At 49.1% G+C, this 27,819-nt stretch overlaps 1 protein-coding gene and 1 long non-coding RNA gene across 2 annotated transcripts in view; one reads left to right on the forward strand and one right to left on the reverse strand.

The window, feature by feature from the left end:
• The window catches only part of LOC144149896 (regulator of microtubule dynamics protein 2-like), a 32,242-nt gene extending 11,944 nt beyond the window's left edge, over nt 1-20,298 (forward strand). Inside the window, exons 4-7 of the mRNA XM_077681624.1 lie at nt 5,741-5,917; nt 15,965-16,015; nt 17,755-17,835; nt 19,375-20,298. Coding sequence (XP_077537750.1) covers nt 5,741-5,917; nt 15,965-16,015; nt 17,755-17,835; nt 19,375-19,437 — 372 coding nt within the window. The 3' untranslated portion in view covers nt 19,438-20,298. The remainder of the gene's footprint in view (nt 1-5,740; nt 5,918-15,964; nt 16,016-17,754; nt 17,836-19,374) is intronic.
• On the reverse strand, nt 19,990-26,443 carry LOC144149897 (uncharacterized). The gene is made up of 2 exons (XR_013318383.1): nt 25,343-26,443; nt 19,990-25,254 (listed from the first exon to the last, which is right to left on the reverse strand). It is a non-coding gene; the product is annotated as an uncharacterized LOC144149897 (long non-coding RNA).
• Between the last annotated feature and the right edge of the window lie 1,376 nt (nt 26,444-27,819).

A 27,819-nucleotide genomic window follows, 5' to 3' on the forward strand; every position in this document is an offset into this window, starting at 1 on the left:
TACACATTGTGTGTTTTATTAAACGAGGTACTGAAAGAAAACTTTGACCCCATGTGTAATGCAAATGGTTTTGTGAGCACAACCTTGGAAATTTCTACTTTTTCCATGTTGCATTTTCTGAGATGAAAGAATTTCATTCTTCTGTAATATTGGATGAAGTGATAGCGTGCACCTTAGTACTCCACCAGGCTGTCAAAGAAGAGGGGCTTGGGGCCCGTCCAGCTGGTCAAACAGTTTCCTGTCTCGTCTCCTCGTGTACAAAAGGAAAAGTCTGCGAGCTGTTTATTAAGGAGTCTTTTTGGTTTAGCAAAGTTTGAAGGGAGTCTAGTCTAGACAAAAATGGCATTTACGTGGCATCCTTTGCCCAAGCTGTAGCACTGGCTGCTGTGGGGTTTGAAACATTGAAAGCTTGGCTGTCTTTTCTAACCCTAGGGGGGAAGCCAACTGCATCTTATATAAGAAATAACTTTTACATGACACAAATAGGCCGGAGTGCAACACTGGTCGGGCATCATCAAATACTGGGACGTACAGTAAACAGGAACAGTATGTGTACATAAGAGGTCTAGACCTACCCGAAGCCTAAGACTCGGGGCTGCAGTGCGGTCCTTGATGCCCGATCAGCACTGCTGGACTGCTGCCGACGGGGCTGCTGCTGTCAAGGCTCCATTGCGGAACGTTTAAAAGGATGGATGATTGGAGGGCGTTGCCTTGTAGCAGTGTCTCGAGCGAAAAAAAGAAAAAGGATGTGCTTGTTTTTCAAAGCCTTAAAGGGACCCTAAAGGCTGGATAACGTGTCCCAACTGAAAGACTGAGCCTTCTGTAGCGCCCCAATTTTTTCTTGACAGCCAGCGGCGCCTTGTTTGCTGAGAAAGAAATAATTGGAGCTGGCTTTTCTCTCTCCCATCTCCCGTCCATTTTTTTTTTTCGGAACGTTTCTGAGCACGTCGCAGTGCAGCCAGAGTGAGCCGAGCTCGGTATTACTCGTCTCTCACCTTCTTTGGCTTCCAGCTTGGTCGCAGCCATTCAGGAAGGGTGCATGTGATGCCATTGTGGTGTGGCGTCGTACAGCAAAATTGGTCACCAAGCCCCCACTCTTTACTGGCTGGGAAGGATGACGTTGGTGAAATTTCCCAGGGAAGGCCCAGGACGTGCCTCCACCTGGTCGCAGGTGTTGAAAATGCGTTGATCAAATGATGTCACGATCATCTTGTTTGTTTATTTATTTATTTATTTATTTATAAAATACTACAGGCCATAGAAATGGCCCAAGCAGGAGTGGCAGGTGGTACAACAATAACGATATGACCAATTACATAGTCGTACAGGTGTAGAGAAAGAAAAAAAAAAAAAGAAAAAAAACACAGGTATACAAAATATTCACAAGTAACAAATCACACTTCAAAGTAATTTTCCAGAGATTTTAGTACATTTCCAGACTCAAAAATATGGTGCAGTCGTTCGTTCCAGTCTGTTATTGTGCGAGGGAAAAAGGAGTACTTGAAGTTGCTAGTGCGTGCAAAGATAGGTGTGAATTTGTAAGAATGGTGTCCTCTAGTAGGACATGAAGATAACAGAGTGAGGACGTAGGAGAGGTCTATGATACTGTTTTTCCTGGATAGGGGGAAAAAGAAATTTAAGTCTCGCTAGTTTCCTTCGGGATTCTAAAGTTGGAATTTTGTTATTAATTATTAGTTCTGTCGGGGAGTCAGACTGGCGGAAGCGATTGTAAATAAACCGAACAGCTAATTTTTGGAGTGTGCGGATCCCAGACTTCAGGCGCGTACTCTAAACAAGGCTGGTCTATTGTGTTAAATGCGAGGAGTCTAGTTTTAGGGAGAGAGTATTTGAGGGTGTGCCTTAGTAACCCTAATTTTCTACGGGCAGATGAGCAAATCTTTTCAATGTGACAGGACCTAGTTAAATCGTTAGTGATTGTGATGCCAAGATATTTATAACTTTGTGTAAGTAAAATGGGAGTTCCTTTAACACTGTACGAGTAAATTAGTGGTTGTTTTTTGTTAGCAATGCGCATAGATACAGTTTTCTCTGGGTTTATGTGCATGTCCTAGCACTCACACCTGGTATTAACTGCATCAACACTTTGGTTCAATAACACTTGGTCATCTGTGGATTTGACTGAACAAAACAGAAGGCAATCGTCGGCAAACAGCCGCATTTCAACACCATGTTTGGCACAGGATATAATAACATTGATGTAGATTAAAAAACAGTAGTGGTCCCAGGACGCTACCCTGGGGAACTCCGTAGTTAACGGGAAGAGGATTGGAGTAGGTACCGTTTATATTAACAAACTGTGTGCGAGGAGATAGATACGATGTTACTCATTTAACAATGGTCCAGGGAAAACCAAGCAAGTTAAGTTTGTGAATCAATTTGGAGTGGGGTATTTTATCAAATGCCTTGCTGAAGTCAAGGAAGATAACGTCAGTTTGACCGGATTTATCTAGGACTGAGGAGAGAGGATGTATACAGGAAACTAATTGGGTTGTAGTTGATAGACCTTTACAAAAACCGTGCTGGAATGGTGATAGTACGTTGCGCTCGTCTAGAAAATTAATCATATAGATAGAAATTATGTGCTCTAGAAGTTTACAAGTGCTAGTAAGTGATATTGGTCTGTAGTTAGACAAAAAGTGTTATTTCGTTTTTTAAGTACGGGAATTATTCAAGCAATGCGCCAGTCTAAGGGAACAATGCCTTGGGATAATGATAAGCGAAAGATTACTACAAGGAAACGGGAAAGCGATTCGGCGTAACGACGTAAAAAAGCATTTGGCAGGTTGTCCGGACCACAAGAAGATTTTGTTTTAAGGTTCAGAAGCATGGAAAAGACACCTTCAAATGTTATGAAGTCAGGATCAATTTCTACAAAATTAATACCAATGGCACTAATTAATGAGCAGGGATTGGAAAATACAGAGTGAAAGTAACGGTTAAACTCTGTGGCCATTTGTTTCTCATCTTGAATAATTTGATCGCCAAGCACAATGCAATCTGCAGTTTTCTGTTGATTAATTTTTATGTGGCGCCAAAACTTGGCTGGATCACTCTTAATTAGGGAATTGGGGTAATTTAACAGAATAAAATACGTGTTTGCTAGACCATATTTTTTCTGAAAACGTTCTTTTTAATTTCTGAAATGGCAATCCTTTTGAGTTGCGCTTTTCATATGCTTTACTTTCTGTGCAATTTGAATGTTTTCTCTAGTTATCCATGGATTTTGGAATGTTGCTTTTTAGTTTTGTTTGGAATAAAATTGTCGAGGTAATAGCCACAAAGTGACAGGAAGATATTCCAAAGATAGTTTACATTATCACCAGAAGAGCGATCAAAGGCTACATCAAGGTAATCTAGAATTTTCTCGTCATGGGCTCTAAAAAAATTTTTAAACATAGTTTGTTTCCCGTGCATATTGTCAGATTGATTACCAAGACGGCATGTAAAGAGAACCAATTTGTGATCAGATAGACCATCATCAACAGATACATGTACCTCATAAAGGCATTTGCTGTGAAACATTCGATCTAATATCGACGATGTGTGATCCTGCACCCTTGTCGGCACATTCACAGCTTGTTCAAGATCGCATGCCAGCATTAAATCAAAAACAACCTGATTGGGCTAATAATATCTGCTTTTTCCACTGGCTGTGTCAAGTATACACATGCGTTAGTGGTCAGTGCGTGCCATTGGCTGTCACGTTCACCTGCATGTATGTGTCTATTGGCTGTACTTGTACTCAAAAAAAAAAAAAAAAAACATTTTAGTGAAATCACTTGGATGTGGCATCATACTTTATGATGTGTGCTTGCTGGGGTATGCGTCTTTTCAAAAGTTCGGGGCCATCAATTGTTCCTGCATCCATTTAGTTTGACTTCATGAAAACGCCTAGGCAAGCTCCACCAATCCCGTATCCCCATGCATTCCTTGCTTGTGATGCCACCAAGTGTAGTACAGGAAAGTGGTTGGGGCGTCGATACCTGTTTTTACGCTTCTGGCGTTTCCTGTGTTAATATGCAACTGCTACCGCTGCGAGAGGTATTCACAATGCTCTAATCTGCCAATATAGACGAACTTGTGTTTACTACTTAGTTTAAGCACAAGGAAAACATGCTTGGGCAATGTGCTGGTAGGGCAGTAGAAGCCGACCGCAGGCCGTGTGGTCCAAGGAGTTGTGGTGTGGGTCACACACGGAGAATCCTCCACATGTGGCAGCCGTGGCTACGGTGCCCAAATGGGAGGCAGGCCATAGGCAGGGCCGACGAACGACCACCCTCAAGGGGGTTTGTTATCCAGACCACCCAGCGCTCCCTTCTTCCAGGGGTCCCTTGTTGGTTCACAGCCACATGGGTTTGGCCCGGTCGCGAACGGGTCGACGATGTTGGTCGAGGCTAGCTGAGGAGAGCCCGGTTCCTTTCACTGTTGTTCCTCTGGCCCCGCCTTGTCGAGTCCCGGGCGCTGGCTTCCCGCGTCCACTGTCATCTCTTTGAATGACGGGACGGCCGTGTTTCTGCGTGACGCTGGACGTGTTCATGAATGCGCACCTGGCTGCTGAGCGAGGGGGATGGCGCCCCCTCACGGGTTTCTGTGGTTCCCCCCCTCCACAAAGTGCATACCTACTTTTGAAGCTGCATTGCATTGCAGGCTGTATTCTTAATGTGCAGGTTGTAGGGATGGGCAAATAGGGAATTTTCGGACTGCAAATCGAATGCAAATGGTGGAAAGTGAGTGTAAATTGAGTGAATGTTTTTGAATGCAAGTACCTTGAGTTCTGAAGTGTACCACACCACTCCAACAAGTCTTGGCCTCCCAACATAGCGATGAAGAGAATTTTACTGCCGAATACCATATTAGGATATGTGATGGCACACATTGTGAACGGTGAATGGGGTCGATGGAGCTCGTCCTAGCATTGTTCCTAAATCAGATAGTAAATCAGACTACAGACAATATGTGTAAATGCAAACAACATTCATGTGGGACCTGCAAAGAAAGGACGAAGCTTCAGCTCTGCAAGTGCTCTGAGGGCTTCTTTCAGTTTCGATTTCAGTGCAGTGTTTGCAGGGCTCATGCGAGTGAACGGGAGAGCTGCTGCCCCTGTTCACTGTCTCGGTCTATTTTTATGCATGGCAGCCAGCGGCAACACTCTGAGACTACTGTTGCAGTTGGCTGAATGACCTCTTCAGCAGTAGGTTGTGAGCAGTTCTCGCTGACTCTTCTAGGCTGCAGCACTTCCCTCGCTGGATATGCCCTGAGGGACTCTGCGGGTGGCCTCCCTTCACTGTGTGGAATAATGGGCACTTTGGCCCTGTTTCCTGGTAAAGGGATGGTGGAGTGGCAGTCGCATCTTCGTCATGTGAGGCACTTTGCCGATAGCCCAACACAGACCCTGTCTCTGGGCACAGCAGTGCGAGGTTACATGGCGCTAGTATTGCAAGCTATACTTTCAAACTGTGCAGGCTGCAATCGTAAGCACTGCGTGTACAGCTGAGAGTTGGTGGTGGATGATTGACCCTCCTGGAAAGCACCTGTCACCATCTTCCCCAAAGGGATATATCTCTGTCACCTAAATCTTTCCTCGTTCACAGGGATGTGGGGGGTGTGCCACCGTGTTCTGAAATGTCCCCCAGAAAGGGATGCCGACCTCGTGGGAGGGCTCTTGCAGGGTGTGCTTGCACCCCTTGGTCCCCTGCTAAGCCCCCGTGAACCCTTGCAGGAGCATGTGGACCGGGCGGTGCGGCTGAAGCCCCAGGACCCCACCCTGCACCACATGCTGGGCCGCTGGAGCCTCGAGGTGGCCACCCTGTCGTGGATCGAGCGCAAGCTGGCCTCGGCCCTGTACAGCCGCCCGCCCGAGTCCAGCCCCCAGGAGGCGCGCGCGCACCTGCTCGAGGCAAGCGCGGCGGGGGGACGTGGGGGGGGGCTGCTGCATGCCAGCTGCATGTCAGGTGCTTGTCGCGTTGTACCTAGCAGAAACTCGCTCCACTTTGGAGATTTCCCCTCAACGGGTCGATTGGTGGCGATAGCTGTTTCCCCCCAATCACTTTTGGTGGGGCTCTTCTCTCTCTCTCTGCTGGCTTCGGTCTTCACTGGAACGTCCAGGTGTGCCGAACCATGCGTGCAGGCTGGCTGCTTCTGGGGTGCGCACAGAGGGCAGGTCGCGAGAAAAGCAACTGGCTCACACGCTCATTCGGCGCTGCCACTGCCTGCCTGGATTTGGCGGGTGCAAGGGGGAGCCTTGGCAGTGGCGTCGTCATTGCAAAGGGGCCAGCCAAACTGCTCCATTGTGTCACAGCTTGCTTTTTATAGACCACCATTTTGCGGCGTTCCCAGGGCGCTGACGTTTTTCGGCCCTTTCTGGGGGACTTCACGGGGGTCTGCGGGAAGAGCAGCCACCACTCCAGCCACATACCGCTGCCCACACGGCACTGCATATCGTGCGGCTTATTCGGGTGCCTAATCTGGCTGGAACATGGGTGAGTGCCTGGTTATTTGACGGGTTGTCACGCCACAATTCACCCGTTCACCAGAGAGCGCATTCAAGGCGAGCGGCAGCTAATTGTATGCCAGGTTTGACCATGCTGCACACACATCACGAATGTAGCATGTCACGCATTGTTCTCGCCAAAATCACACCCGGTGACGGGCTTTTGCTGTCCATCGCTGTACCCGGGTCTTTGCAGCCACTCTTTTTTTTTTTTTTCCCTCCTTTAAGCCCCTCCTGCAGGTTACCGTATCCTGTGGGAAATTAGTGCTGTACAGAAGGTACCCATTCAAGCCTCACTGTGCCATTGTTGACAACACTAGCAACCAACTCAAGTGAAAGATCTTCATGCAAGAAATACTAGTGCGGTGAAATGGGCATGTGCTTAGCAAAGTCTACATCGCTGACCAAAGGTTCAGTTAAAAAGGCAGGGCTTCCATTCTTGCGCCAGTGTGCTCCAAAATGACTGCCTGCATTTTTTTTGTCAGTTTTTACCACCCCCTGGCGGGTGTACCAAAACAGCGCGAGAATGGCGGGCCTTGTATGCTCGTAGGCGTTGCTCTTCAGTGCCATTTGTTGCATTTGTCACAGGTACCACTCAGTACACGTGCGGCTGAGTATCTCGTTCTCACTCTTTTTGATGTAGCTTTAATACCCCTTGCTCGGGCTCTCCTACAAATACCCACACTACACAGCGCTTTGTACGCCGACGATTTAACAGTATGGATGTCACAAGGCAGCGATGCGCATAACCAACACACACTCCAACTAGCGGCCACAACAACCACAACGACAGCGGCGGCGGCAGGGCTATCCTGCTCCCCCCACAAATCACAGCTCCTTCTACTCCACCCACCCACCGACCCAAACAATGGGCACTTAACATCCAAGTCGCTTTGTCGGGCTCTACCATACCTCTAGCAAACCAAATCAAAGTACTAGGGCTCACTATCCAACAAATTCGACTCAACACACACCATCCACCTACTCAAGACCCACGCAGACCAAATTTCGGAACTTCTACGGCGCGTCTCCACGCGAGGACATGGCCCTAGGGAGTCAGACCGCCTCAAGATTACCCACGCCCTTTTCACCCCACGCATCACGTATACCCTACCATATCTCGCCATCACCCGCACCGAAATGACACGAACAGAAACCATACAACGCGCACTATATCGCCGTATGCTACAGCTACCCCCCAGCGCTGCTTCCGACACTCTCCTCCACACGGGCACCTTTAACACACCATCCGAACTTATAGAAGCACACCGACAGGCCCAACTATCTCGCCTTGCCCTAACCCAAACCGGCAGAACCGTCCTATCCCTCAAAATTAACACGCCCATCCACCACTTCCCACCCCTCCTCATCGCTCCAGAATATCGAGAGGTTCTCTATCCCCTCCCTATCCCCCGCAACATGCACCCCACCTACCACACAAACCGTTGCCTGGCGCGAGCACGATACCATGCCCAACACTTCCCTTACTCCTCGGACACGGTATACGTTGATGCTGCCGAACAGCAACCCCGCCATACATACATTATAGCAGCAGTGAACCATACCCCAACCCCTCTACCTCAGCCGCCATCTGTGCTGCCCATCCCCATGCGGCGGAGGAAGCTGCGCCACCACCCTGCATCCCACCCCTAGCCTCATATTAACGGATTCACAAACGGCCGTTAGAAATTTCTGCAGGGGCATCATTTTGCCCCTCGCCCACAAAATTCTCTGCTCCCACCCCCCTCCTGACCGCACCATCTCCCTTTTGTGGACTCCTGGCCATATGGGCTTTGGGGGCGCGGAGAAGGCACACGAGGCGGCCCGAGCTTTCATACACCGGACACCTCAGCAGAGCCCCCTCCTCGCTTCACATCCCCCTCCTCACCTAGAGCCACTGCTCACCTTCCGTGAAATCACCCTCCATCACAGGCTTTCACGCACCACCCCCTCGCCCCTCATTATCCCCCGTTGAATCATCCCTCTGGAGGCAGATCCAAACCCATTCACTCCCCACTCGATCAATTCTCACCCACATACCGTAAAATTCCGAGCAAGCGCCCCCCCCCTCAGCAAGTCGGAATTACCGGCAAAGTGGAGGGGGGGCGCTATCCCGGAACGGCACCGAAATTCAAGATGGCGGCGACAATTGTTTTTACGAAAAAAAAACGCAGTGCGCGTAGTTTTAAACTTTCATTAGGAAGATGAACTTTATTACGCAAAAGATGTTACTGTTAGTTACTTTGGAAACCATTGATAAACTTAGCAGAAAAAAAAAAGTTCACAGCACTCTGCTGCCCCAGTCTTCGGGTGCCACGGCTTGATCTTAGTGCTGTTCGTCACTTTCGAAACCATCCACAGACTCCTCAGAGTCTGTAGCAAAAAAAAGTTCGGCGCACTCGGCTTCCAGTCCGCCCCGGTCTTCTGCCACCACGGCTCCGACATCTGCCAGCCCGCCGTGCAGGTCGCCGTCCTCGGAGCCATCGAGTGCGTTGGCAATGCCGCACCCCTTTAAGGAGCGTGCCACTGTTTCCTCCAGTACAGCAGCCCACGCCTCTGCAACAAAATCAAGGACCTGCTGCCGCGACGGCTTCTTAACGTTGCCTTTTGGCGTCATTTCGCCATCGCAAGGAGTTGGCGGAAGTCCGGAAGGCGCTTACTGCCTCCGTAGATTCCTTGGGCGTCCTCTGGCTCTTGTTCATGGTGTGGCGCATTGCAACGCCGAACCGCTGCTTCCACCTGCTTATGTAGTGGCTGGAAGCAACAAAGTTACCCAACTGCATGCTGTTTGTTATTTTCACAGCCTCTTCAGACAGCGCCGGTTACTAACGCGCGTCCCGCACTTTTTTCGCGCTCTAAGAACTCGAACAGCGCATCCACGTACTCGCTGAACACTGGGGCGCCGTTCGGTGGCTTCCGTCGAAGTTTTGCTTTTCCAAAGTTTTGCTGCAGGAGATTGTCAAAATTCTTCTCCCATTCCCGTATGCGCTTTCAATCGAGCTTGAACTGTCGAGAGGTCTGGTGCACGTTATTTCCGTGCTCTCGGTGCCATCGGATCACCTCGATTTTCTTTGCAACTGTGTAGGAATGCATGACCTACCACCGTCAAAACAAAGAAACAAATGGCGCGTAGCGTTCCGGGAATCCGGACGCAAAGTTGAAGCAGGATTGGATTGGACTGGATTCTTAGACTGGATCCGGCAAACCAGTGTTGCCTGCACATGGTGCGTGATAACTGCGCGGGAGGAAGGGGGGGGGGGGGGCGCTTTCCCGGAACGGCGCGGAAATTTGAAATTAGCACTGAAGTGGTGGGGGGGCGCTTGCACGGGTGGGGGCGCTTGCTCGGAATTGTACGGTATCGCCATCCCTCTTTCCCACTCCCACTTGTCCCCACTGCGGGGACTACGAAGACCCCCCCCACGCCATCTGGCACTGCCCCGCCCTGCTTCCTCTTCCCCTAACCAACCCCCCCCGACTCCAGGTTTGAACAAGGACTGGACTCGTCAAAGGCAATGCTTGAAATTCCCCAGGGGCTCATCAAGTCTGGTGTGACTAGGAGGAACATGGGTGATACTTTCTGAGGCTAATTCTAGCCTTGCCAAGAACATGGCCAAGCTGGCAGCTGTCAATGAAGAATTGCAGAAGCTCTGGAATGCGGTGCAGTGGGATCATCAGTTTCATTTCAAATAAACAAGTTGTGATTATCTTCTGACTCTGTTCAGTGTCCCAATTTTAGACACTTACTAGTTTTTCTTAAGGCAGCATTTCATTCTCGATGCAACGCATTGTTACTTGCGATTTCCCTCCCAAAAAACCCTCCTATACCGTATTTACTCGCGTAATCCTCGCACTCGCGTAATCCTCGCACCCCTAATGTGAGCCACCAAAACTTGAATTTTTTGGTTCCTCGCATAATCCTCGCTCCCCCAACTTTGCAGGGGCGAAAGTTGCCTGCTCGCGAAACCCGCATGGTGCACGCGCTCTCCAACGCGCGCCCTCCCCCGCCGCCTCTCCGTTCGGTGGAGAGCGCTGTGTATCCAAGGCCATCCAGGCGCCCTAACAACCTGCATGGCTACTCCCTAACAGGCGCCCAAGACGCTACTCACACTGTCCTTGAGCCGGTTCGCGGTGTTCGCGCACGGTGTTCGCGCAGCCCGCTGTCGTGTCGTCGTGTCGCCGTCGTGGTCCCGCCGTTGAGCGGCAGCAGTCAGTGAGTCACTCGCGTCAGTGGTGGATAGCTCGCTGCCGTTTTGAGAACTTTTTGATCTAATTGTTTTGTGCTTGGTGCCACTTCGCCATGGGGAGGAACGCCAGCTACACTGCCGCTTTCAAACTGAAAGCGAAAGAGTACGCGATCGAACACGGCAACCGTGCCGCAGGCAGGCACTTCGGCGTCACCGACTTCAACGTGCGTTACTGGAGTAGGGCACGCACATACGACGACGAGATAGGGCGCGCTCCAGAAAGCAAAGGTGGCAATTTCATGATCGCTGATCGACGGGAGACTGTTTACGTTGTAAATAGTAAAATAAAAAGAAATAGCTGCTGTTGGCAACACTGAGCTTACTTATACAAAAAACGACCGCTACATTTAGCGGGATTGGCATAAGGCAAATTGGCAACACTGTGCACCGGATTTTTTTTTTCCGCATAATTCTCGCACTCCTAACTTTGCATTGACTTTTCCGAAAAAAAAGTGCGAGGATTATGCGAGTAAATACGGTATGTCTCTATACAATTCACAATTTATTGCTCCAAAGTGCTCCAAAACCTGTATTTGGCTGCTCCAAAAGTGATCCAAAACCTAAATATTTCTGCTCCTAAAATTGCTCCAAATTTCAATTAGTCAGTAGCACCCCTGAAAAGGCTAAAAAGACGTTTCGGCTTCCGTATGGAAGCCTTGTTCACTGCACCTTTTTACTTTACCCGACCTTACCTTTTACCCGACCAGACGAGATTTCGTCAAACCTTAGATTTCATTAGCAAAGTCTGACCACCTAATACATTTTCTTGGAGCCCAGAGTGCTGCCACAAGCGGGTCGTCCTGCTGAACTGAAAATGCTTTGAACTGAGCAGCTCTGCAAGAACAAGTGCAGGCATGCACATTGCTTTTAGAAGCCTGGTTATCGAACCCCGCCATGACATTGTCCAACACAAGCGTCGGTTTTCCACAAGCTAGCTGTGCTCATTTCACGGGCTCAAGGGTAGAGAAGATGAACCCTTCGCTGGTGTTGTAGCGCGGCTAAGCGCAAAGGGAGAGCGCACTGCTAGTCCTCCTCTTTCATTGCGCCGTGAGAAGTGCAAGTGGGCTGCCACTGCAGGGGAACGGGGGTCGATGCTGGGTTGCTGGCGTTTCTTTCTTTCTTTTTTACGTGAATGGTATAGCTAGCTTGAAGCTGCAGAAGGAATAAGTACGCTTGAAGACGTGCGTGTTGAGCAGGGGGAAACATCTGATCAAGCGTGTGACGTTCATTTCATTTCCAAGTTTCAGTATGGGAGGGTGGCTATCTGTGGTTGGGGAAGCGATGTTCTGGCGCAAATCCTGTCTTTTTTTTTACTTCCTAGCTCCTAAGTATGGGGGACAATAGAGGTGCCCCTGTCAGGCAGCAGCAGCATAGACGCAGGCACTTGATGTGGCCTTCATAAAAACTGTAGCTTGAGGCTGGCATGTTGGTTCCAGCGGTGCAGAAACCTGTGCCTGACTGTGCTCCAGCCCATCATTCCGTTCTTCTCCCTCTTCCTCTCTCTTTCCTATAATAACGAGCATAAATCAGGGGTGAGACAGCTGCGCATATTGCGCAGTTTTGAGTTTTGATACAAATTCGTTTTCCTGCGCCAGGCTGCTCCAAAGGCTTGAAAAATTGCACCAAACTGCTCCGAAAGAGTATGAGAGCCAAGAATTTTAACGCTCCCGTCAATTTCAGCGGGGGAAAATGCTTACTGACAGCATAATTTTCCAGCACCTTGAAGGTGATGCTGTTTGTAAAGGTTTAATTGATTGATCATTCAATAAAAAAACCTGCATAAAATTGTCCACAGTATAGTTTTTTCGAAAGTCACAATGTCGGGTTGCACATGTGCAAATTTTTAAAGTTTTCCCATATAAAGTTTTCACAAACTACTTGTGCAAGTTGATTTTAAAACAGCAATTTTGGGAGCGCCGCATCTCCAGAACAACATTACTGGGCGCCGCCATCTTGGTGCGGTGATGATTGGAAAACATGGCCGCTGGGCGAAGCAGTTTCTCGTGGTTCAGGCAGAGTGCTCTTCGCCGATTTCTGCCGCGGTTTTGGTTATGGGGGTGGCCGGGTTTACATTTAGTCGTTTGACCTATTGCGGGAAGTTACACGACTCGAAAGACGGGGGTTCATCAAAAACAACGGGGTACCCGCAATATCACTGCGTTTCGGCCTTGAGTGTGAGGCGCGGTGCGTGCTTGAAGTGAAATTTGGGACTCATTGCGGCGTTATAAAACGCCGAGTTATTGTTGCTATTGACAGTGAGCTTGCGAGTGGCGGGAGTGGGACGATGGACGCTGCAGAAGTGGTGGCGCAGGCTGCATCACCGCCAAATGTTCAAGCATTGTCCAATAGCGGGACAGGCTGTTAGTATCGCATGCTAGTAATAATAGTTCATCTATCTGAATTGAAATTTAATGCCAAAACATACCAAAATTACGATTGTAGTGAACGCCCACCTTGGGGCTTGAAATGGGAGGGCTGGTGGAGTGCGACGACTGTCACCTCGCTTTGCGCAACTTTTGCCGTGGCTCTCAGTTGTGCGTAATGCCGAGTCTGTGATTACAAAAATAACAACTTTGGCATTCACGGGATAATAAAAATTCTTTAAAATTGCTTAGTTTTTCAATTCGATATTTTCAGCAGAACTCCGCGTTATCTATGCATAGAGCCCAAGAATGTAAAAATGGTTTGAAAAGGGTAGTGTAGTTCGTTTCTTGTGATACTCAGGTAGAAAAAACTTTATTGAAAGGCTGTTTCAGTGTTATGTACGTTCAAAACTGATTAAAAAGCACCCCCCCCCTCCGAGTGGCCAAAAATTTGATTTTTTAGGCTCCTAAGGTGACATAATAAATGTCGTTCTTCTGCTCCAAAATCGAAATTTCGCTGCTCCAAAAGCTGCTCCCAAATCATCTGGTTCAGCTGTCTCACCCCTGATAAATGCATGTGCAGAGTGTGGACCGAAGCAGCTAAAGTCCTAAGCAACCGAAGCCCCCACGTATCTCACAAAATTGCTGTTTATGGTGCACGTTTATTCATGACCACACTTGTTCACCCCAGTCACACGATTTCCCCCTTTTTTCTCTGGGGCAAGATGACGGCAGAAAATAAAGTGGCACACCGTACCTACTTTTCTGCTCAAATTGCTAGATTTGACGGAGAAAGAGGGCACCGACCAAGTAACGGAAAAGAAAAACTTAAAAAAAAAGACGTTTCCGCTCCGGCACGGGAGACTTGTCCACGAGCACCTTTTAAGTTTTTCTTTCTCTTTACTTGGTCGGTGCCCTCTTTCTCTCTCAAATGTATCCTCCCGACCAGACGGGCCCCGTCCGTCAAACCCCTGACTTCATCAAATCACTAGCTCTGCACCATTTGGATCAAAACATTTCCCAGTACTGGAGAGTGCAAGGGGAAAAAATGTGGCTATTTCTGCTTGCATTCCAGGACAAAAATAAAAAGAGCATCATGAAAAAAAAAAAATTACAAATGGGATTCGAAACACGACCGCCCCAACGATGTGCTGTTTCTGACGCTGTAGAATCACCTTCAGCCACATGCCCCGTACACCAGGCTGAGGCTGAGGCCTTCACGTTGTGCACGGCTGAGAAAAAGTTGCACTAGAGTATTGCTGGAACCCAAAGTGATCATAATTTGAACAGTGCTTGTACACTGAGCTTCCCTCGAGCCCCCACGAATAGCTGATACCCAGACACTGCGTTACTTAGACCAGGAAATACAATCGCAAATCGTGGCTGATTAGCAGACCGCGAGTCCGCACGTGGAAATAAAGTGCTTTTCGTAGCTCTGTTTCATGCTCTACGATAAACTTTTGGCTGGTTTTGATTTCTTGCCTGCACGGTTCCATGACGGAGAGCTCCTGATATGTTCACTTCCATTTGGACAACGTCGTGGGGTTCGATAACCAGGCTCCTAAAAGCAGCGTGCGCCTGCACTTCTTGCAAAGCTGCTCAATTCAGAGCATTTTCAGTTCAGCGTGGCGACCCATTCGTGGCAGCTCTCTAGGCTCCCAGAAAATTCATTGTATGGTCAGACTATGCTGAGCATACGCCTATTTCATCGCAGTAATTTTGTGTTTGCTGTCACTGCGGTCAACAACGATGCAGTGAGGCCTGAACGGGTATCTTCTGTGCATCGCTAATTTCACACAGGGCATGGTGACCTGCTGGTGAGATTTAGAGAAAAAGATAAGCAAGCGTCTTTAAAGACCCGGGCACAGCAGTGGACTGCAAAAATCCTGTCAGGGCGGAACAGAGCCGCACAGGGCACGACTTTGGCAAGAAGAACATGCGACACGCTGTGTTTGCCCTCTGCTTGCAGCATGGTGAAACTGGGCTTGCAGGTAGTTCCTGCTTGCCTTGAATGTGGTGTCTGGTGAACAGTTGACCTGTGACGTGATGACGCGTCAAATAACTGGCCACTTACCAACGTTCCAGGCCAGATTAGGCGCAGTGCAACGCGAGCAGCAGTGCCCTGGGAACACCGGAAAATTCCACTGTGTATGTATGTGTGTTCTGTGAGGACCAGATAGCGTAACTACACCACAGCTGTAGGTATAGCTTTACGATTGCGAAAATGGTGACAATATGACTTGTCATAATATTAAGTACTCAAACATTGACAGAATAAAGCATAGTGGCATGTACTTGTCCCAAGAGGGGTCATATTTCTGCAGTCTTGTCTAATTGGCGAACTTTCACACGCCGCAAGAGTGATGCAAATCTGACCTGTACACCCCAAGGTACTGCAGCGAACAGCTGATTCCTGGGAAAAAAGTTGGGAGTGTGTGAATGTAGGCAAGAATGGCAGTTTGCTGGACTTTGAACCATGATGGCTCAGTGAAACAGTATTGGAAGTATCTTCTTGTGAGCTTGTAGATTTTAAATAAAAGCAGTAAATCAAATAATTTTTGGTTTTTAAATACACGCACTTTATTTCATCAAAAAAAGTTAAAAAGGCACAGACAGAAATGCACGAACATTCAGCTTAATGCGCAAGTTCCACTCATGCTCATGCCAGCCAGCTCTCAGAGCCTCTCAAGGAATTCTGCTTGTTTGTGTGTTTTTAAATCGTGACACTGCACACAGTTCAATTGCTGTCACCTTTTTTTTTTTTTTACGCTTCAGTTGTAAGTGGATTCAAAGGGCATCGTTTCAAAGGTGGCACATTTCCCCGTAACTGTGAACTGCCATTGCAGGCTGACAAGCTGAGGCCCAACTGGAAGGAAAATTTGCTCTACATTGCCAAGGTGAGTTCCAAGGGGGCCGTCTGGGTGAGCTTGTTTCTTTTGGCATCAGGGTTTAAAGTGGGAAGCAATGATAGCTGCGCTTTTTCTGGTGTAACTCTGCAGGCCAATCAGGCATTGTTTCCGTTTAAAAAGTCTCTCCTTTTTCCTTTAATAAAGCTTGCAGTTTTCTTTTGTTACTTTGCTTGTTTAGTTTCTTGAGCCACCGACACTTGGCTGCTGCCCTTGAATGGATGGATCCTGGATCCAAGTAGACAGATGCCACTGGGGGGCGACCGTGGTGGCTGGGCCGTGCGTGTTGCCAAAGGGGCAAGCTGCCGCTGAGGCTTCAGCTTCAGATATCATCATCAGTTGCCTGCACTTCTAATCGCATCCCAAACTTCTCAGAAGCACGCCAGGAAGCCTCCAGTGAATATTTTGTAATGAAGCGGAGGCTTTTTCAACGCCGGTGCATCTGCTTGTGGAAGGAAACTGGTGTGCACAGCTTTGGGACCACGACAGAGGCCAGCCCAGAGGAGCGCGTCTGGCGTGTGTGCCTTGCGGGGGAGCCCCAGGGAGTGTGCTTGAGCTGAGCCTCGGACACGTCAGAGACGCAGCTGGGACTAGGCACAGGCGACCCAACACCTGTGCTACGCGGCCATCCCAAGGGCCTTGGAACCATCTATGTACCGAGTGGCACAGTGGCTGCCTACCTGTAGGGTGCACTTGTGTAAGAGTAGTAGTTCAGCTGTCTGTCGAAGGTGACCATGCAGTACAGTTGTAAGAGAATGACATGCTCTGACTTGGATGCTTTGGCACTCAGTTCAGGATTACAGAAAGAAAAAAGTGCTGTTGGGGAGAGGGCTGCATTGAAAAAACCGCAGGTGATGCCTTTGTCATAGGAATCTGTGAAACACGAAAGTGAAATGTGCAGCGAAATGTGCGGCTGTGTGCAGGGGTGCACCCTTTGCAGGCCTCTTGCTTCGTTGTACTGGCGTCACTTCCGTGACGGATATGACGTCAGCGAAATCTTTGTGTATCCCGGAATGAAACACTGTCGTGTTAAAAGTGCTTCGGGCCGAGACCTGCATTTGAAAAGTGCCAACATGGTGAAGGATGAGATGAGAAATCAAAAAGGAAGGGAAAAAACGCTGGTGGATGGAAAAGATCTGAAAACTTGGGGGGCAAACTGACAGATTTGGCTTGTGCATAATAGTGATGAAAAGCTGCATTGCAGAACGGGCAGCCCCACTCCATTCCACCTCCATTTCAGAAAGTTGTAACTTGTAACAGTTCCGTTGCTTTCGACCCCCAAAAGTGATGATGATGGCAGTGGCAGCGGCAAGGCTGACTTCAGACGCAGGGGGAGGAAAGAGACCAAGGAGTGCATGCGAGGGTGGGGGGGGGGGCTCGAGGAGAGGTCACCCACAACGGCATTGCCTGTACACGAAGCACCTTTGTACTTGTACTAGTCAGGTTGCCAACTGGCAGGGTGGCCTCAAATCCCGTGCTTTTCATTGTGGACTAGTCTAGTGTGATCTGTCGTGTTGCTGTGGCAACGTCATTAACTGTGTTATGCCATCTTTCAAGTAGCCTGTTTAGTAAGAAGTGGTGGACCAGCATTGCCGGCTTTCAAGTTTCTGTACCTCCTAGTATGAAGAAAATGTGGTTATTTGGTGCAGCAGTGATTTGGAGTGTGTGATGTTATACTTTAGGGCACATTCTAGCCCTTGGCCAAGCGCAGTGTCTCTTTTTTTTCCCAGACGTACATTTGCGAGGGCCATTACGCGCCTGCAATGGCGTGGCTTGACCGCGCCGCAAAGCTGCCCTCTGTGGACCCCGGAGTAAGCCACCTTCCTTTCTCTATATCATTTTCTCCCTCTTTCAGTGACTCTACCGACTGTGTGTTTGTTCCGAATTGCTGTTTACAAAGTTGTGCTCAAGGCTAAGCTAAGCTGCTTTAAAGTGAATGCTTAGCTGCAGCAATCTTGGACTGAAATCGAGAACAGTACTCAAGGAAGCTTTCAGTATTTATTTATTTAAAATACCTTACAGGCCCCTTATCAGGGCATGGAGTAAGGGGGCCGGTCATGAAGCGAGGTGTCACAGATCACGCAGCATAGATTCACAAGTTACACAAAATTGACGATGATGAGGTTTGCAATACAACCTGAAGTCTGCAGACGTTCACGAGGAGAGTAAATAGCATAGCATAGCGATTTATAAGCAAAACCATCATGTCTGTTCAACCCTCGCACTTCACTCTCTTTTCACTCCACATTGTCATGGAATGTGGCGATGCATAGTGGCGTCGGTTGTGGCACTTTGCGGCCTTCTTTGTGCGTTCGTCCAGAACAGTGCCATCGTGTGGAATGACACGAGTGCACCCGGCAGGTTACCAAAGGCGTGCTTCTCTTGGCCGCCACGTGGCAAGTTTTGAGAACCAAGCAAGAGTTCTTTGCACCACCGTGGCTTTGTCTTCTTTTTCCTCCTTAGTGGTGGAATTTTGTAGGCAGTGCAGTGCACTTAAAATTTTCACCTCCTTCCATTGGGAGGCAAAATTTAGTGTGTAGTGCTCATTAGAATGCTTTTGTTTGCACCTTTCATCACAGCGGTACTTGCAACTTCGCCAAGTGTTGCTCCAAATCCTGAAATGTTGTGTGGTGACAGGGAAATGTTGTGTGGTGACAGGCCTGCTCATGTACAGTGGAGCTGTCAATGATTCTTTTGGCCCCTCTGTGGACCACTACGTTGCAACAAAACTGCTTTGTGGCCCACCTTGTGGCAGGGCTAACTTCAGAGGAAAGCAAACAATCTACTATGAGGAAAACAGCCAGTCGGTACCAACTTAAAAGCCCGGTGTGCACTGAAGGGAGAAAGCAGTACCAGAGAATCGGCATGCACAAGCAGCAGTTCTTTTCCCTCCATCTTTTCACCATTGTTGCATGCTTATGTGCCTGTCTAACTGACACAGATTGGTCCATCAATGTGACCCCATGACTAGGATCTGGGATTCTGCAAGGTCACCAGCTCAACAGCTGTGTATTACGGGCAAGGGATCTAATGCCGATTTCTCACAATAGATGCGATGCGATAGCCGGAAATGGCGCCGTGAACATGATGGGCATCGTCACTGGAGGTGACGTTCACATTCATCTTTCGGTGACGGAAAGCTGACGTCTCTTCTCGTTGTGACATCAGTTCCACTTGTGGTGACATTACCAGTAATGACTGCAGTGCAGTGCAGAGGAGCTGATAAGCAAAAAAGGCTCGTAAACCTCCTGCCACGGTAACTTAATTGTGTTAGCAGCTTGGTCGTTCGCCTATCAACACACCTGGGTGTGGATGTGCCTCGAATTCAGCGCTCGTGCAACTATGCGCAGGACGACAGTGTGCACAAGGAGGTGGAGAACCTGCAGGAGCAGTACCAGCGGTACCGGCCATAGCGGTACACTTACAGGGGAACCACAAGCCCGGTGCACACGGAGCACTGGGCCCTGGCCTCCATTGACAGAAGTGGCGGCAAGAACAGGAGTTACCCTCGCCAGCGCTGGCTAGCTGGCCGTATGTGTTAACGCCTTGGTGGGGGGAGGGGTCGGTTACTGATGTATCATACTCTACGTCTCCCCTCGCTCTGTATTCTCTTTCTTCCCCTTACAAGCTGCACGGTCATGCGAAGTTTGTAGCGTTATCTGCAGTTAGCAGATCAGAGCGCAAGTGTTCCGGCGTGTGAGACAAGTTTTCCGCCGTGCTCAGCAAATCGCAATGCCTTGTGCGAGCATGATGATGCAAAAGAAAAGCACGCACAACGATCAAGACATGTTGCTTGTTTATCTCTCCTCAGTTGGTTCGCATGCAAATATGGTCATTTATTTACATTCCTGTGAAAAATAACTTTACATATGTTAGAGTGTAATAGGATATTATAGATACGTATGGGGTAATACTAAAGCAAAGGTGCTGTACATGGGCGTAGGCAAATGTATTGCCTATTGTGATTGTTAACAAATGCATTAGCAGTGGTTGTGTCAGCTTCTTTCCTCGCTGTCATTTGCAAACAGTTGCATCATGGCACGTTCAGTTCAGAAGCGACACTTGATGGTGTTCTGCGGAAAAGATTGTGCACGCCAGTTGCTTCAACGCAGGCACGCAGAGTATTTACGAGTCTATTTTATTTTCCGAGATTATTGTTAGATTTTCTTTCCTACTCTGTAGCAATGGTGGCAGCACAGCTCAAGCGACTCTGTTAACTTGTCTGTTGAGTTTGTTTTTACTGTCCAGAAATAAAAAGGGTTTATGGCAGTTGTTACACGCCTCGACTTTTCTCGCCTGTTGCTGATGCACACTGCCAAGGATTCATGCATAAAGGGATGATGTATAGACACTTGATTTTCCTAGGTGGTCTCGTGGGTATACACGACAGACTTTAGTGGCCATAGTTTTGGTGTCATTGAGCAAAGCACGGGCTGAGAGCAGGGGGAGCTGAAGGCAGGGGGAGTAGAAACCAAGAAGGGTGTGCAGTTGCATTTGAGGATTAATACAATCTTTCTTTTCTTTAATGTTAAGAACTTGCACTCACAAACGACATTTCAGTTACTGCCATAACGAGACTACAGACAAAGAAGCTCATTTGTACAAAACACATCAAGCAGGAATTTTGGCCTTGCTGCAGCCGTACTAAGTGAGGCATTTGTTTTTTCTTGTCTAGTGGGCAAGTTCTCAAACTTGCAAAATTTCCTTTTCTTTCTGTGTGCTGACTTTGTAATTCTTAAACACATTTTCCAAGCCTTTAGTCCACATTACACGAAAAGTGGTGTCACAGCACCACAAACTGATGACACCTTGCCACAACTCTGACTGGGAACCATTTTCTCCGCATGGCTTCCATTGCATCTACGATAATTTGCAGGCATATTCATGTATCTACGACAGGCTTAGGAATTCTCAGTGCAGTGGTCCTTGCACTGCTTTTAACTTCCACAGCATTTTTCCACACTGTTGCGATGAGGGAGATGTCTGCTCCTACTTTCGCTGGGAATATCATTGGCAGAGAATTGTCTTTACTGATGTTACTGGCATTGTTGCTGGTGGCTTGGAATGCAAAGCAGGCCAGGAAAACATTCGAGCAACCAGGAAGTACTTATCCTGCGCACTCGTGGCTTTAAGCTGTTCGAAACATGCAGGCAGCTCTTCAACACAAGTTTCTCTTTTATAGGCACTCGGCACTGTATGCTACTGTACTTCTCTGGTTTCCGCTGTGTTCAGTCAGTGCTGTGAAAACCTAACCAACAAGTGGGTTTTTATTCTGTTCACTCTCTTCTGCATGTACACAAGCACCCACTTCTGTGGCATGCACGCAAAATTTGACACTCTCATTGGTCTCGGAAGTGCGACTGTGTTGCAGAGTGGTAGAAGTTTGTTCCCGGAGGGCTGTAGCTGTTTAAGGGTCCAGTAATGCAACAATACTTGCGAGATATCACAAAACCGTCGTGATCACTGGGCCCCCTCGATTATCGGTCCTAGATTCCGTGGACTGCTCGAGATGCGATCGGGCGCTCAGTTTTCCCCTATGGGACTTCCAGTCCGAACACAGTCCTGGGACTGCTCGCGGACTGCCCAGGACTGGTGTATCGTGGAGGGTGCCCACTATTGCGCTGCTTTAGCCAACCTCGGACAGCAAAACTCGCACCATAGGCTTCCCCTGCATGTCCCCATCTTGCTACGCCCTTCCCATGGGCGATTGCGGGGAGGACAGAGAAGGAAAAGTGGGCCTTGTTTAATTAATGCAAGTCGGCCACACCTGGGAAACTGATTAGTGCCTGGACTGAATGCCGTTCCTCATAGGGTGCTCATAACATCCATCAAAGCTGCAGCGGTGAACTAAACACCAAGTCGAGAAATACGAGTGGTTTGGCAGCAGTGGTGTGTAAAAAAAACAAGGTTCAAGAAAAGAAAATTCCCTGTGTCATGGCAAAGCTACAGCTCGGCTGTGCTGCAGTGCAAGGCTGCGTGTCTGTACGCGGGCTTTCTTGCTCTCCCCCTCAGTCGGCCAGGAAGCACAGCCCTTGCTGAGCGCAAGCTGGAGTGGTAAGCCGACAGCTGCGTTCCCTAGTCGTGAGCTCTGGTATCTGTGAGCGGGAGGCATGGTGCGGTCCATCCAACGTGCCCCACCAATTGTTCCATTAAAGCATAGGTTGCAGGTGGCTGGGTCTTGCCCAGCCCACACATGGTCACAGTAGGCTGCATCTAGAGCTGCGCAGCGAGCTTCACTGGTACCCAAGGACAGCTGCCAAGATCGAAGCAGGAGAGCGGGCACAACACGACTGGCTGGGCTCGGCTCTCGTCTGAGACCTGCTATGTCAAGTGACCCCTCGCCATAGTGGCCTCTTCAACCGGGTGGGTGCCTTGAACAGTTAAAAAGCAAACAGAAGCAGGCAACTAAGGCAGGGCACCATCTCGTAGAGCTTGCCCAAACCTTGTTGGGAGAAAAAAAGAAGGCGGAGGTGTGCTGCTGCGCTGCCCGCTAGCCCACCAGTCTGAATCGGTCGGCATCCCTCTCGCGTGGCAAATCACGAAGGGATCAGTGAATCGGCATCGTGGGTCTCCGCAATTGTGACAAAGTGCATTACTGTTGGCCTCTTTTGAGGCTGGCCATTCTCAGTCCTTTAAAGCTGCGACACAGCAAGAGTAGCAGTACTTTCCTTTCCGAGAATTTCGAGCCCTTATCAGGACCGGCTGCTTTGTTTACACAACCGCTGCAGCCTGTCACCCACCAGCCCACAGCCTCCTCACAGAGTGCCTCAACCACAATCTCGGCGACATGCTGCCTACGTGTCTCCACAGGTTGTGGTCCCTCCATTGGCAGCATATGCATACAGCAGCAGCACCCAAGTCACTGGGGGTTTTCCCACCATGCTCTCATTCTGCATGGTTGTCAGCGGTGGGCACGATTTTCCCAAACCAACTCAATTGGTTGGGCTTTCCTCCTCTGGGCGCACACCTGTTCAGAGGCCTCTGGCCACACTGACATGTGGGTAGAGGCCACTTCCAGACGAGGGGAGGAGAAAGCTTTATTCCAGCAAGTAGTTAGAGAAGTGCAGCGGCCACTAGGCTGGCAACCTCTCGAGGGGAAGGGCCAAGGTGCATGAAGCCAACACAGCAGGTGCCACAAGGCAAGGGCAGTCGCCGCAACCATTATTTTTCTTGCGGTTGGAATTCGAAGTTAGATACCCTTTTGTAGGCCTCTGCATATAAAGGAAGTGAAAATGTTATCTGGCAAGTGTGAACATGGACAATGCCAACTGGAAGCGATCTTTCTCTGTGCCTGTCTAACACCATTTGAGGTCGAAACTGCCTTGTCAGACACCAGATAGGAAGTGACAAGGGGATGGGGGTATCCAACGTCGTGCCGGGGGCCGCAAAGTACTGCCCCGTGAGTTGCAGGTTGCTGACCGCTGCTCGAGAAAATCAATGGCTACAAAAGCGTGCAACACCACCACAGTGGCTGTGTTGGTTTCTTCATGGAATACGACGCTGCCAGTCTCCACTGGAGAATTGATCTGCACGTACGTATGACACAGCCCCTGCACTGCCACTGTATTCCGATCGATACGTCCCCCAGCCACCACAGGCTCCCTTGTTTTGCCCTAGATGCTTCCCACTATGGCCTGGATGTCCGGCAAGATTCTCTTGAAGTATCACAGTCCGTGTGCTTTACCTGTCGGTTATATTGAGCCATGGTTCTTGGTTGGCGGGGGCACGGTACTGCGCACGTTTCGAGCCACACCACGACCTCGTACTTTGTTTTGGTGCCTCCTCCAAGTGGCCAGGACAGCTGCTGTCCTCCCCAGAGGGACGATTGTGGAGAACTATTGGAGCAGACGTTGCTCTCCCTGTCCCCTGCTGGCTGAAGTGGGGAGGAAGGAGCATCTCGGCTCCCAGGTGCCTCGCCCCACACTACACTAGCACCACCACGACTGCCCTCGGGTAATTGAAGAGAGACTGCCGTACGAGCGCGGGCCACAGTGGTAGGACACACAACTGCCACTCTCAAGGTGGGAGACGGTGGTACCTACACGGGAGAAATCATCTCACCCAGCAGAACATGGAGCAGGCTCGTAGTTCCTAGCTTTCCTCACTAGAACGACAAAGGTCCGTGGAACGAGTTTAGGATGAGAGGGCATGCTTGCGTGCAAACACACCAGGCCAGTGAAAATAGTGCTTTCTGCTCTCACAATGAACATGAAGTTTAATACCTTCAATTTTAGTTGAAGCAAATATTTTGAGATTTCCAATAAAAAGGCTCATATTTCCGATTTCTTGCTTACGCTTCAGTAACTAGCCCGTAGAAAAGAAAAGGCTCATTCAAAAGCTCTTGTGAAACTTTAACATGAGATAACAATGTAAACAGGCAGTAGAAGTGAAAACATACATCTAGACTAGCATCATCGTAGGTGTTGAATTTTCAGCCTGTTTCAACACAAGCCATCTGGATGCTTTTGCCTTTATTCATGACTTACTGAAGATTTATTTCAACTTTCATCATGTGCAGTGACCTGAAGCACAAGCGCTTAAACATAACCATACTGACAACTACCACTCATCTGACAAGTACGAGCATCGCAGTTCCCTTAGAAAAAACACCTTAATGGCAGTTCCATAAATGTTCGTGTAAAGTAGGAAAAATTTGCCAATGCAGGAGCTTTCTGGATGTTATGAATGAGTCAAATATATCCAGCCTACTACGACATCACCATCTGACCTTTTTATCACTGTTGAAGGCGACAAGTGTACGTGGGTGCTGGGTTTTTAAAAGCACATTCGAGATTGAAGAGGAGTTACGTGGACCTTGTCTTTGGAACAATGACACTAACCAATAGAATGCATTTCTTTGTTTTAACTAGGGTACCCAATACTTGCGCAGTGTTGTTTTGCCAGGCACATTCTCTCTCAATACGGCTGATACAGCTTGACTTCTCATTTTGATAACATTTTCTAGGACCCGCTTAGTTCAGCATTCCATGCCCTTAAAGCTTTGGAGGAAAGTACGCGATCTTTGCAGCGATCTTTTTGGCGTTGCACACCATTTGCTGCACGTCCCTTCTTCACCACCGCGGTGCAATCTCTTGGTCGTGCAGCGTTCCTCTTCTCGGGCTTCAGTCGCACAGCAAGGGCTGCTTTTTCTGGCGCATTGAGGCGCTTTCCACGCGACTTCCCGGTGAGTAAGGCCTTCCGAACTGCTTTACATTCCACACAAACAGCTCCTGCAAATTAAAAGACAAACCAAATGGGCATGGGCGTGCAACAAATTTAAAGCACAACAAAAATCAAAGTCACGGATGAAAATATTACCTTCTGTGGCAACTTTACCCTCACACGTCGTGCTGAAGACAGACTGCCCGCACGCGGCGGTTGCACACCGCAGCTCGGGTGTCAAACTTTGCTCCAGTTCGATGAACTCCGATTTCGTCGCGGCTCCCTTGCAGATGCAAGCGTTTTCAGCCTCCCGCAGGACGTCGCCGGCTTCAGTGAGAGAACGCACAATGCCGTCACTGCACATTACACCTCGCACAAACACTTGAGCAAACACCTTGTCCTCGACCGCGTTAAAGCATACTGCTTTTTCGTGAATGATTTCCAGCCGCTCCTCTTTCCGCACTGCGGTCGTCGCAAAAATTGCGCCACGATAACCGTCCGTCTGCAGCCTGCCCCAGTGTCTCGAGGGCAACGGCAATTCGTCCACGCTGCCAATTGTGAACCGTTCGAGCGGTTCACAGACTGCTGTGCACGGTTGTGAATCGCTCGGCTCTGAACGGCTGTGAACGGTTGTGAACCGTTCGAACGGTTCGTCCGCGGCTCCATTTTCGGGCAGCGCTCTCTCGTCTCGGTTGGGAATGTTCCGACAACGCCCGGCCTGCTGGCTTTCTGGCGAAGCGCTGGTTGCGGGCGATCTTTTCCTCCCCGACTTCCGTTTCGTCGCACTCGAGATCGGAGGGTGACCGGTACATCCCAGCAGAAGGGTAGGAATCGCGCCGGGCGCCAGCGACGGCTTCCCGCGAGGGATGCGGACCTCGGTGCCGTTGATTACATGCACGTAGTCCCTCAATACGAGGTGCGGCTCGAAGTGGAGCTCGCATACTGCCGAAGATTCACTGAGAGGCTTGTCCTGTCTGCGTAAATTCTGCTGCCACTTTTTCCGAAGTTCCTCGTCCCGTGGAGCGCCGAACAAAGAAGCGCTTCTCGCTCCCGGATAGCCGCTGTGACAGCCTGGTGCGAAGCAGTGGGTATCGACCTTTCGTTTGGGCATCTGGCTTTTAGGCATCGCCGTTTTTTTATATACTCACAAAGCACCCCCGAACAGACTCAAGCACCGAGGATACCCACAACCAGTGCCTCCTGCCACAACTGAGGTGCGCGCTTTCTCGCATTACAACTATCAGCACTATCAGTGCTTTCCCATAGCCTCCTTTATGGCTTTGAGCTTTCCTATAAATCAGCTGCTCCACGATGATGATGATAAATGAAAGTTAATTCTATCCATTCTATCACTAACAAACATCTTCCCGCTGTTACCTCCCTTTCCGTGTGATTCCACTTGTCTAGTTGCTCCTCATTACAAAATGTGTTGTAATTATGCAGTAAAAACAAAAGACTGTTCCTAAAATACGCAGTTTCAGTTTCTGTTTCGCAAGCGTGCTGGGAACGTGCAGCAAGTTTTTCGACATGCACAGTTTTTGACAAAATGCCTAGCTCATGCCAAAAGTGCACGGGGAACAAAAAATAGGTGACCCGTAAAAACCGCAAAGTCTCATGGGTGAATTGTTTTCTCCCGCGGAGTCACTGTCCCGCCACTTCCGGTTCGAGAGCTCTCCTGGCTTCCCGTACGCCGGCGGCTCCCACCAGCGTGTGTGCTTATTTATCTGTTTCCACCGAGAAAAAAAAGCGCTCGTGCATCACGCATTCAATAAATAACAACGAATGATCCGACCATGGGTTTCTCTTAAAGGTAAGCACCCTGTGACAAATAAACAGCACGCTTACACGCGCGTGAAAGCTGCGGGCGTACGGGAGGCAGGAGAGCTTTCGAACCGGAAGTGGTGGGAGCAGACGACGTACCCACGAGCCTTTGCGCTTTTTTCGGTCATGCCAACGTTTTTAGATTAGGTACAGGCATGGCACAGGCTTACCTCGAGTCAGTTTATTACCTCTATGCTTACCTCGATCTCGAATGATGCTGAAACGTTCTGTGGCAGAAAGCGGGAAAAAGCACGCTTCTTTTTTTCTGTCATAAAAAATGGTCACAGATAAACACTAAGCTTTCGGATTTAATGCTTTGTGGACCAGAAATTTTTGGCGTGGCAGACAATTTTGACAAAGACTGGACATCAGGTGCTGTTACGGCCGTCATTTATAGTAGCTGACCTATTTATTTGTTGCCTCTATATGTCGCAGCAACATAGCGATTGCGGTCGTATCTAATCTGAAGGCGCAGTCTGCGTCACTGTCGAGAGCTAGCTGGGGCCGAATCATTTTCTTTCCTTTATGGGCCGAATTCTCGAAAATACCAGCCGCCATTTTGGAATGACGTGGACTGGCGAGAGAAATTAGGGCACACAATGGATGCACGAGGCCTACGGAGACCGAAACTGGCTCACGGTGCTGCAGCTCTGGAGAAAAACAACGACGCAAAACCCGATTAGTACATTGCTTATCATCTCCTCTACCCACCGTAACTAATTACGGTTACTAGCTTCAATGTGTGCGTAATTAACTTACTTTCCCTCAGCATGCATGCCGTAAATCTAGAAGAAAAAAAAAATACCTGCTGT

The sequence above is a fragment of the Haemaphysalis longicornis genome, unplaced genomic scaffold (genome assembly GCF_048455015.1).
Source record: "Haemaphysalis longicornis isolate Haplotype H1 unplaced genomic scaffold, Haemaphysalis longicornis Haplotype H1 scaffold_8, whole genome shotgun sequence".
Classification (NCBI taxonomy): Eukaryota; Metazoa; Arthropoda; class Arachnida; order Ixodida; family Ixodidae; genus Haemaphysalis; species Haemaphysalis longicornis.